Source organism: Nannospalax galili, unplaced genomic scaffold (assembly GCF_000622305.1).
Source record: "Nannospalax galili isolate Female #2095 unplaced genomic scaffold, S.galili_v1.0 scaffold936, whole genome shotgun sequence".
Classification (NCBI taxonomy): Eukaryota; Metazoa; Chordata; class Mammalia; order Rodentia; family Spalacidae; genus Nannospalax; species Nannospalax galili.
Genome location: NW_008337142.1, coordinates 819,864 through 830,524, shown reverse-complemented (window position 1 = coordinate 830,524; position 10,661 = coordinate 819,864). Strand labels below are relative to the sequence as shown.

At 42.2% G+C, this 10,661-nt stretch overlaps 1 protein-coding gene across 1 annotated transcript; it reads left to right on the top strand.

Annotated features, from left to right (window-relative positions):
* The first annotated feature begins 6 nt into the window (after positions 1-6).
* Positions 7-1,824, top strand: LOC108490811. The gene is made up of 2 exons (XM_017797912.2): positions 7-327; positions 679-1,824. The coding sequence occupies exon 2, from the start codon at positions 742-744 to the stop codon at positions 1,459-1,461; it is 720 nt and encodes a 239-aa protein (XP_017653401.1). The 5' UTR covers positions 7-327; positions 679-741; the 3' UTR covers positions 1,462-1,824.
* Positions 1,825-10,661: the final 8,837 nt, after the last annotated feature.

Sequence of the window (10,661 nt, the reverse complement as noted above, 5' to 3'; positions counted from 1 at the left end):
TATGATGCACAGGTTTTTCCCAGGTTATTTACTACCACCCTTAAAGACGATCTAGATGCAAATACAACGGGGCCATGCATTGAATTATATAATCAATCTTCTGCAGGCAAATGGTCGGGTACCTATGATGGATTTGGAAGAAAAGAATATAGACAGGGAACAAAGTACATAGCTAATGTTACAGCTATAATAGGGTGGAGGCCATATTGGGATAAAGAATCAAATAAAACTAAGCAACCTAAAATATTCCCCTCATGCGAAGGAGAAATAGGGGCTGACACTATTCCCTCCTGGACAGGATGCCAGGCCAGAATAACAGCTTTCTTAAAAGATAAAAAATTCACATGGTCACCCCCAATGGGAGATAGTTTCACTCAAGACTCCTTATAAGAATTTAATATTCATCCCTTTGATGCATGGTTGCTTTGTGGAATAAATGGGAGTTGTATAGACCTCCTCCCCATGCTATATATCAAAGAAGGCAAATATTTGATAACAACATTGATTTATGATTGGGTCGGGGACGTGCACAAAGGATCCATGAAGTGGGGGATAAAGACGGAGAAGATAAATATCCTGAAGGAAGAGGAGTTTCCTCCAGTCTGCCTTTGGCCCCCATTTATTTGGATTGTCAGCAAGACATATAATCAATCCATAGAGATGTTAAATTGTTCTTTAGATGAATGTGCTTATACCCCCTGCTGGAATGCTTCTATTTACCCTGTTGCCATTGCTACCCGCATGCCTCGATATATATCTGTGCCTGTAGCCACGCCAGGTACCCTATCTTTATTTAGGCATAAAAGAGATTTTGGCATATCTGCTGCCATTGCAGTCATCATTGCAGGAGCAGCAATTACAGGGGCTACCGTGGCATCCGCCATGGCATTATCCACATTGGTGCAGACAGCCACTTCAGTGTCTGCTGCTCTAGATTATCAAGCCTCTGCTAATATGCAGCTCCAAGGAGGTTTAATGCTAGTCAATCAAAGAATTGACCTCTTGCAAGAACAAGTGGACATATTATGGCAATTAGCACAATTGGGATGTGAACAGAAACTCCCAGGCCTTTGTATCACTTTTATCCAATATGATAATTTCACCCTTGCTGCTAACCTCTCTAGAAGTCTTTCACAGCATTTGAAGCTCAACTGGACTGCAGATTTCGAAGATACCTTAGTAAAATTAAGGGTAGCCATCATCCAGATCAATTCTACGCGAATCGATCTCTTGCTAACAGAAGGATTGGGCTCCTGGATCCAGTCTGCTATCTCCTACTTCAAGGAATGGGTGGGGGTGGGAATGTTTGGATTCTTTATAATTTGTGGGATGCTCTTTGTGTTATGGTTGGTCTGCAAAATGAAAATAAGATCTAATAAGCAAAAGGCAGTTGTTGCACAGGCCCTCGCAGCGCTAGAGGCCGGATCACCCATAGATATTTGGCTTGAGATACTTAAATAATCAATATATATATACAGGTCGCTGAATTCTGTTGCTTTGCACCATTTGGGGTGAAGACCCATTGCACAAATGAAGAACAGGATTCTAGCAGTTCAAAGGGAATGTCGAGCAAAGCATCGCAGTAGATGATACATAGACGTTATCATCTATGAGAATATGCCTAATTGCACAGAGGTCGGGATGCATGAACCTCTCTCTCGTAAAAGCTCCCTTCAGTGTTTAGGGGCCACTCTGCACCCTATAGAGAGATTAGGCCTCTATTCTCTTCCCTAAAGAATGGCCTGTCTTTAAATAAAAGAGAAGGGGGACATGTGGAGAGCCACAGCCTCCGCCGCCATTACAAGATGGCGCCGGTATCCGGACCTTCTTAATATCCAACATCCTGCTGCACCCATAAGGGGCGTGCACAAGAGCCTGCCCTCCCTCGTCTCCTCCCATGGCGTGATCTCCAGCAACCAATCCGCTTCTTATATGTCATAAATGGGACCTTTAGGGCATATATAAGCAACAGCTCTCCCACTTCTCGTCGTCTTCGGTCTTCATCCTTAGTATGCTATGTAAGAGGCTTATGAAATAAACTGCTGCAGAAGGATCCTGACTTGTCCTCCCGCGTCGTTCTTGCCGGCGAGACGGAAAGCGGTCGGGGACAGTTGTTTTTCCTTCCAGTGTATTATTTCTTCCTTTGCTGCTGTTCCTGCTGTCCTTAGTGTACATGACTATATCCAATTGGTTATTTTCTTTCAGTTTCACACTGGCCAGGCTTCTTCTCTTCTAACCTTCCCACCTTTCTCTCTCCCACCTCTTTTTCCTTCAGTCCTTTTCTTTTATGGACAGCTGCAAAGAGAGAACAAGGGCTGTCCCAGGGCCTTGGTGGCACCAGAGTGAAGCATCCAGCAACTTTCACTTCAGACAGATGGCCAGTCTCAAACAAGCAAACAAAAAATGTGAACACTGTTGTGAACACGGCAGGCCGTAGAGACAGATTCCTTAGAATCCATGTCTACTCTGGGAAATTGTTTTACAAAGTACAGCAAAAACAGGAAGGGCAGAGAGTTCTACTGTGAGACCCAATCTCACTCCAGTGAAATACAAAATTCATAATTTTTTCTGCTCCCTTTATCTTTTAAAGAATGTGTATACCATAAGTCAGCAGCAGACACAGGAAACCTTCAAGTTTTCTTCATTAAGCAATAATTTCTCCTCTCAGATATTTTATGACATGGTGCACATCTTTAGTTACTTACCCACTTTAGTTTTTCCGGGTTCTTATGGTCTAACCAGTGACCCTGTGCTTAAGTTCTGGTAAAAAGATTTTTTTCCCCAAACATAAAAGCTTTCCAAAATCTGATCATATAGGCAGAAGGATTCCTTAAAAGGTTTCTCTACCTCTAGGAAATTAACTCTCTACTTGTGGTACAACAAAAAGAAACTAAACAAACAAACAAACACCAATGAGACATCTAGTTTCTTACCTCTGAAGGGAGGGACCACAGGAAAAGGAAGTTGCAGGGAAGATAGAGCAGCTGCACGTTGCAGTGTTTTTTTGGTTGAGGGTATTGCTACATCCACCTTCAAGCTCAATAACAAGTTTAGAGGTCAAATAATGGCTTTCAGAAATGTGGTGGTGACACAATGTCAGGTTCACTGATATGGAGGTAATTAGAATAATCATTTGACAGATTTTTTTTTGTAATATTGAGAAGAAGAAAAGACAGGGTAGCAAGCCTGGCTTCTGAAGTTATGTTTAAGTCTGTCTTTAATGTGGAGGATTAATTAGGATTGGGTAACATATTAGTGGATATATCAATTGAGGGGTTTTGAGTGAAGTATTCAAATAGTCTTGGATTCTATTCTCTTTTAGCTGTTTTCTATTGAAGATTGTTTGGAACTATGAGGAAGCTACTGGAATAAATAATTAATAAAGATGGCTACAACTTGTCTCTAGCAGAACATTCCTTGGATAGTGCATACATGCTGATGGAAACAGAAGACAAACAAATCAGGTTAACTGAGTAGTCAGCATGCAAGTGTAGGTGGCTTCACTCTACAACATGGTGGATATCTTTGAGAAAGAAATCAGTATTTGCCACTTATTCCATGTGTTTGTATTTTGGAAGGAAGTACACCCTAGAAAACACATTTGCGAATATCTGCTGCACCCAACATTCATGCATGGAGAAGTTAATATTAGGAGGCCTTTTCATAAAATGAACAACAGGACTTAGAGACACCAGTTCTTTTTAAATGGAGCAAGTTCTTCCTTGAATGCTACTAAAGAAATTCTCACATCACATCATTTCTCTTTGGCCCTATTTTTACTCCTTCCAAGAACTGCCGGCAGCAGCCACATGGAGCCCCACTTTCCTCCTCCCTTTTGGAAGTCACAGCACCCAGGGGCACAGGTCTGTCTCACTGGCTAACCACCAACTTGAGGTTTTTCTGCATCATGCTACTGCCAACAAATCCTCCCAAACTCCAGGTGGTCCCCAGAGCTCACCTAATTGGAGCGTCCCTTCCAAACTGAGCAGTTAGTTTTCTGTGCTTGCTGTGTGCCCTGAAACTTTCCACCCAGTAGCAACAATCTTCTGCAGAGTGAATAAACAAACCAACAGCAACTGTGCCTCTGAGCAAGAGGCAGAGAAATTTGTAACTAAAAATAGTTTTTTGTTGATACCAACCCTCTCTGCAGAACCACCTTGGGCATGTTCACTGCAACCACTAGTGAGCTGGAGTGGATTCAAGGGCTGGAAGTAGGGCCACATCCTGTCCCCCTAAGCCCCCATCTTCTTTAGCAAGAGCAGGACCCGGCATCACAGTCAGCCTGAACTGCATCAATTTCTGTCTCTGCTCTCCTGGGCTTTTCTATTCCAGAACACTCAGAACCACTGCTCCTAGTGGGGATGTAGTTGGAGTGCAAATTGCAGAATGAGACTCATAAGGAACTTAACTGGATGGACTTCAGGACACTCAAGCCAGGACTTGCTTCTGGACATGTCCCTCTTTATGCATAGAGAATAGAAGTAGAGGTACCAGTCCTGCAGCACCCTTTCCTGTGGCCCTGGAGGTAGGTGGGAAGAAGGATATTTAGGGGGCGTAAGGGCTGCCTGGGGGCAGAATCCCCTGTAGTCAGGACTTTTTGACAGTCAGGAAGAAGCTACAGGGCCAGCAGAGTAAATGCCCTTGCATTAGTTGATTTTCCAAACCAACTTCAGTGGATGACATTTTCAAACCTGACAAAGAAGATTTTAAGGACTCCAGAAATATATTAATACACCCCAATTACTGTGAAGTGCTTGGTAGTTTATTGTGAATTGAGATGTGATGAAAATGTAAAAACAATATCAGTGTACTTAAAAGAACTTAGTATGCCCTTATACTCTTGATATTCCTGACAGATTGTCTGCTGTGTTGTCGGCACCCCCAGCCATTCCCCACTACTTGCCCTTCTGGTGAATCTAGTCAGCCTATCTAGAGGTCTTTGTTTTAGGAGGGTCAGCTGTTCCTCTTCTAGCAGCAATCAGTTGTCAATACTCCTTTAAATAAGATTGGGGTCTGCGGTTCATTTTCCCAGTTCTATGCTGGGTTACTATCTGGGAGTCCCTTTGGCCACCCTGGCCAACAACTCAAAAGAAGATATCTCCTATCTGGCATTGTTGCTTGTATTATATTTGAGTTTTGGAGTATGTTAGTTTGCTTTTTAGGACACAAGATGGCCCCCTAACCCCAGGGAACCAACTACCCCTCCCTCACGGGGCTGATCACATGATTTACAGGAATTCTAATCCCGATCAGTAAAATGAAACTGTAAACTGAAACCTAAGCTGTCTGCTCATGTATGACCTGATCATTGTACTCTTTCCTGAATGATTATTGTACTCTCTCCTGAATGACTTAAAAACCCTATTTAAGCTCGCTGTTTCCTCAATAAAGTAGATCTGTGTCTCTGAACCTGGTCTCCTGTGTCTGAATGTGGCATCGCTGACACAGCCTCCTCACCAGCCCTGGGGTCCGGAAACAGACAGCAGCAGCTGGCGCCCAACGTGGGGTGCTCATGGACTCAGTCTTCAGTTTGGTGTGTTACTCCTGTCCCCGCCTATCATTTCCTTAAACAGCTTCTGAGTCCCTTCAGGTACATCATGCAGGATAATGTTCCAGCCCCCATCTGGATTCTGGCCCGAAACATCAGAGTTCCCTGTGATGCAGCTGACTCCAGAGATATTGACCTCAGAGATGATGACAAAACCAGAAACCCAACCCACGAAGAAGACAGCCCAATGCCACAAGGCCAGGAACCAGCCGGACCCACCTACACAGCAGATGAGAGACCTGACCATCGATGACCATCCAAATGGAGGAGGGCCAGAACATTCCAGGTGACGGATCTCTGTAACCAGAGCACTTACCTTCCCTCTAATGAATCTTACTTATGACCTCCTCCTGATGCCTGGTGGGCTTGTGCTTTTGGACTCACTCCTTGTATCCACTTAATCACTCTCAACCGTTCTGCTCCCTCGTGGTGCCTGCTAGCCCAGCTAACCCCAAAAGTCAACCTTTATTCAGGGGACGAGATGGACCTTAAGCTTTCCCCATTGGAACATTCATGCCATAAGAGGACAGCTGCCCTGGTGATTGTTGGCACCACTCTTTTGGGGATCAGTATTGCCATCCCCTAGGGTTAGGAACGTCAACACTGATCCTACAGGACAAAAATTATAATGCCCTTAGTATGGCTATTGATTCAGACTTAAAGGGATTACAAACTGCTATAGAACATCTTGAGAGTTCCCTGTCCTCCCAGGCCGAGGTCACCTTACATAATAGGTGGGGCCTGGACCTCTTGCTCCTTCAACAGGGAGGATTATGTGTTGCTCTAGGAGAACAGTGCTGTCTCTATGCTAATCATTCTGGTGTCATAAGGGACTCCTTGAGCTTAGTCCGCAAAAGGATCTTAGAGAGAGAACAGACCAGGGTAAAAAACCAAAACTGGTATGAGTCACAATACTCCTCTCTGCCTTAATCAGGTATCTGGCCCTGCTCCTTCTGGCCTTAATCTGTGGCCCACTTCTTTTAAGAGCCTTACTTAACTTTATTAGACACTGGCTTGCTACAATTCAACTTATGATGGCACTGCCTCACTTCTTACCCCCTACCCCCAGTCATGACCATACCCAGGTTTGAAAAAGATAAAAGTCATGGCCACAGCCATACAGCGGGCCTAAAACAACTGGGGTTATCCTGCTGGGAGCCTTTATGGGGACTACCTTGGCTCAGACAATGCAGATGTTGATCTTAGAGAGTCCTGGACTGAAACTACATTTAAAGGCCCTGGCTCAGATGAGACGATGCCAACAGGCTTGTCTGTTCAGGTCTTGTGAGCACACTCCAAGATGGTCTAGCCATTGCCCCAGATTGCTTCATCCAGTAGGCCTCTTCCTTCTTCATATCACACCAGCCTTGCCACGGCCCCAGTTTGGACCCCCGGTTTGGACCTCAGAGTAGCCCATCACTTAAACAAAAAGGGGGAGATGTTGAAGTATGTTAGTTTGCTTTTTAGTACACAAGATAGCCTCCTAACACCAGGGAACCAACTGCTCCTCCCTCACAGGGCTGATCACATGATTTACAGAAGTTCTAGTCCTGAACAGTAACACGAAACTGTAAACCGAAACCTAAGCTGTCTGCTCATGTATGACCTGATCATTGTACTCTCTCCTGAATGATTATTGTACTCTCTCCCGAATGACTTAAAAACTCTATTTAAGCTCACTGTTTCCTCAATAAAGTAGATCTGTGTCTCTGAACCTGATCCACTGTGTCTGAGTGTGGCACCACTGAAAATCCTCCTCACCAGCCCTGGGGTCTGGGAACCGACAGCAGCATTTGAGGAGGAAGCATGGAAATTTACATCATGCTAATTAGTAGAGGTGATAAACATTACTATTGAAATCTACCCGATGACTCTATAGATATACACAGGCACCAAGGATCCAAGTGCAACCGATTATGACTAGTGATAATCAGATGCATACAGATTAGAGATGCATGCACCAATATCTCAGTGTTGGTAGCAAAAATAATGAGTCTTTCTGCAAGGAATAATATATTCTAAAATGAAATGGAGATCTTTTTTAAAGGTTAAAAAACTCATTCAATTTTATGTCTTACAGGGCTTATACTGAGTTCAATATTGTATAACTGTAATATGAACTTTTTATAAATAATCTAAAAATTTACAGCCACTTGTGAAAGAGATGTACTCTTGCTCTGGAGTGTGTTACTGAATATGTTAAATCTGTAGTGAAATGCTTTTTCTAATCATGTAGTTATTAAAAATTAAAAAAAAATGATTAGAAAAAAAGAGCTTAGTATGAAAAACATGAACCAGCTCTTCAAAACACATATTACGTGTTGAAAGGTATCAGTATTGAATTAAGAACAAAACTAACAAAAAAATAAAAGAGAGAAAGAGAGACACATTCTCTTTTGCACACTTCCCTTTTAGGCCTGAGTGGAGCACAGCTGTGTTGACTAGAAGTTTAACAGTCATCATTGCCTGTGTTGAGCACTGTTGTGTAATGTGGGTGTAAACACCCAATATTGCAGATGGGGCAAGATTTCAGTGACAGGGAAGATTATATATTTGTGTGAGAGACACAATCTTCTCTCTTGTTTAATCTAATATGCTAATATTTTAAAGAGATCCCATAGTTGTACCAGTAGCATTTGTGATAGATGTAATGATCTAGAGTTTCCATAAAGATCTCTGAGTCATATTCTTGGTCTCACACAGTTGAGGCACTACTGAATATTTGGACAGTCCAATAAGCTTCTGATTGTCAAGTAGAATAAACTCAAGTCCAGTACAAGTTAAAGAGATTTTGACCCAGGAGTCTGGTGTGGAAAATCTTTAGGATGATAAGAGCATTGGGCTTAGGAGGCAACATGAAAGTGACAGAGAACAGGGGCACATACTCTCAGATGCAATTCAGGAGTAGGAAGTAACCACCACAGTAGCCTCCTTACACCATCAAAGCACCAGACTCTTCAATACACAGAGCCACAGCTGCTACAACTTCTGCTTATCTCTGGAGCCTGTGGCTAAACATTGAGAGGGACAGTCACTAATATTGCTGCCTCTAGACACTCACATTCCTATAACCCAGCTTGTCATACAGTGGAGCAGGTAACCTGTACTTTCTACCATAAGATTCAAATACATCGATTTAGAGGAATCTGATTTATTTTTAGAAACTAATTGTCCGAGATTCAACTTTTAGTATTAAGACACTGAGAATCATGAGAAGAAAGGGACAGAGACTGAGAAAACTACTGTTCATTTTTCCAGAGAAGGGTAAGAGACCACAGAGAAGAGGAAAGAGCAGAGACCTGCAAACACTCTGCTGGTATGGTCAGTAGAAGCTGATGTCACAAACAGGATGAAAGGAAAGAACTCCAGATCACCAAAGGATTGTGAGATCCTGTTAGAAAAAATCTGTCTGCTAATTAGGAAGATCCATCACTCTATGCATTTAGAATAACAAATACCAAAAAGTTTGCATATATAAACGAAACATTTTAAGTGGGGCTTGAGAGGGCTTCAAGTTTTGGTTTGGTTTGGTTTGCTTGGTTCAGATAGGGTCTCCATGTAGCCCCAGCTAGTCTGGAACTCACTATGTAGACCAGGCTGGCCTAGATTTACAAAGATCTGCTGGCCTCTACCTCCCCAGTGCTTGAATTAAAGGTGTATGCCACCATGCCCAGAAGGCTTCAAGTTTTTAAAAGCCAGTGAGGAAAAAATTCAATATGGATTTGAACTCTCATGTTGAATTTCACTGGAGATTGATCCCATGACCTTGTACATGATAGGCAAGTGCTTGACCACTGAGTCACATTCTCAGCCCTCTTTTAATTTATTTTGGGTCAAGGTCTCAAAATTAACCTTCTACCCCAGGCTGGCTTTTTATTCATGCATTGGCCTCCTGAGTAGCTGATTTCAGAACTGCACCACCAGGTAGGTCCATCTGACAGTATTGTTCTACTAATATTGCATGGGTCAAACTGATGATTTTGAAGTGATGACATCTTAGCTTTTATTTTTCTCTATATTGTGACTTTCCTTTGTATCATTTTATTCAATAATTCATATAAGCTCTCATTTTTCTATTTAATATTGTAAGGAATAGAATAGTCAAACTTAATAAAGGCACAAAGTGTATCTCACATTTATAAAAAGGTCCAGGGAACCTGCTTAGATGAGTTTAACACTAGAGAACACAAGAGCCACTACAGTGAGAGAAGTTTCATAACTAAACTTGTGTGCTCAAACTTCAGACCAGAAAGTGGCGACATGAGGTCTATATTCACCTTGCTAATGCTGGAGGTCTTCCTAACCTTTGGTGTAGCGAAATCACAGCAAGCAGTTATCTGTCTTCTCTGAGATGAACACCAGTCCTTATGGTTGCATGAGTAACACTGACCAGGATATCATCCCGGAGATCTATTTTCTTTGAACTTAATTTTTAAAATATTTTATTTATTATTTTTATTTTATGCATATGCGTGTATTGCCTGCATGTAGATAAGTGCACCCATGTCATGCAATGCCTGCGGAAGACAGAAGAAGTTGTCAGATCCCCTGGAACTGGAGTTATGGATAGTTGTTAGCTGCCATGTGGGTGCTGGGATTCGAACTCGGGTCTTCTGCAAGAACAACCAGTGTTCTTAACCGCTGAGCCATCTCTCCAGCCCCTGAATTTAATTTTATATTCTGGTATTCCATTTGACATTTTGAAAAGGTCTCAATAGGAAAAACAATCAACACCAATAGGAGAGATCTCTCTGCATGTGAAGGCTAATGTCTTCGCATATTACTATTATATCTCACCATGAACTTGAATATGTGACTTCACTCACCATAAGATATGTAACTTGTCAACAGGCGAAAATGTAATCTGTCGATGAGTTACATATTTTTGGTTGAATATTTCCATCACTGAAGGCAAAAAAGGCAAGATATATGGAACAACTGTCTCTTTTGAAAATATTTTTGAGAATTTCATACATTGTATTTTGATCATATTCAGACCCTCCTCCCCTATCTCCCCCTTAATATACCCTGTCAGATCATATTTCAAGTGCTTATATATATATATATATATATATATATATTTTTTTTCATATCAAGTCTAATTTGTGCCCCC

Coding starts and splice junctions, on each gene's coding strand:
- LOC108490811 (XM_017797912.2), top strand. CDS start 742: ATGCCTCGATATATATCTGTGCCTGTAGCCACGCCAGGTACCCTATCT.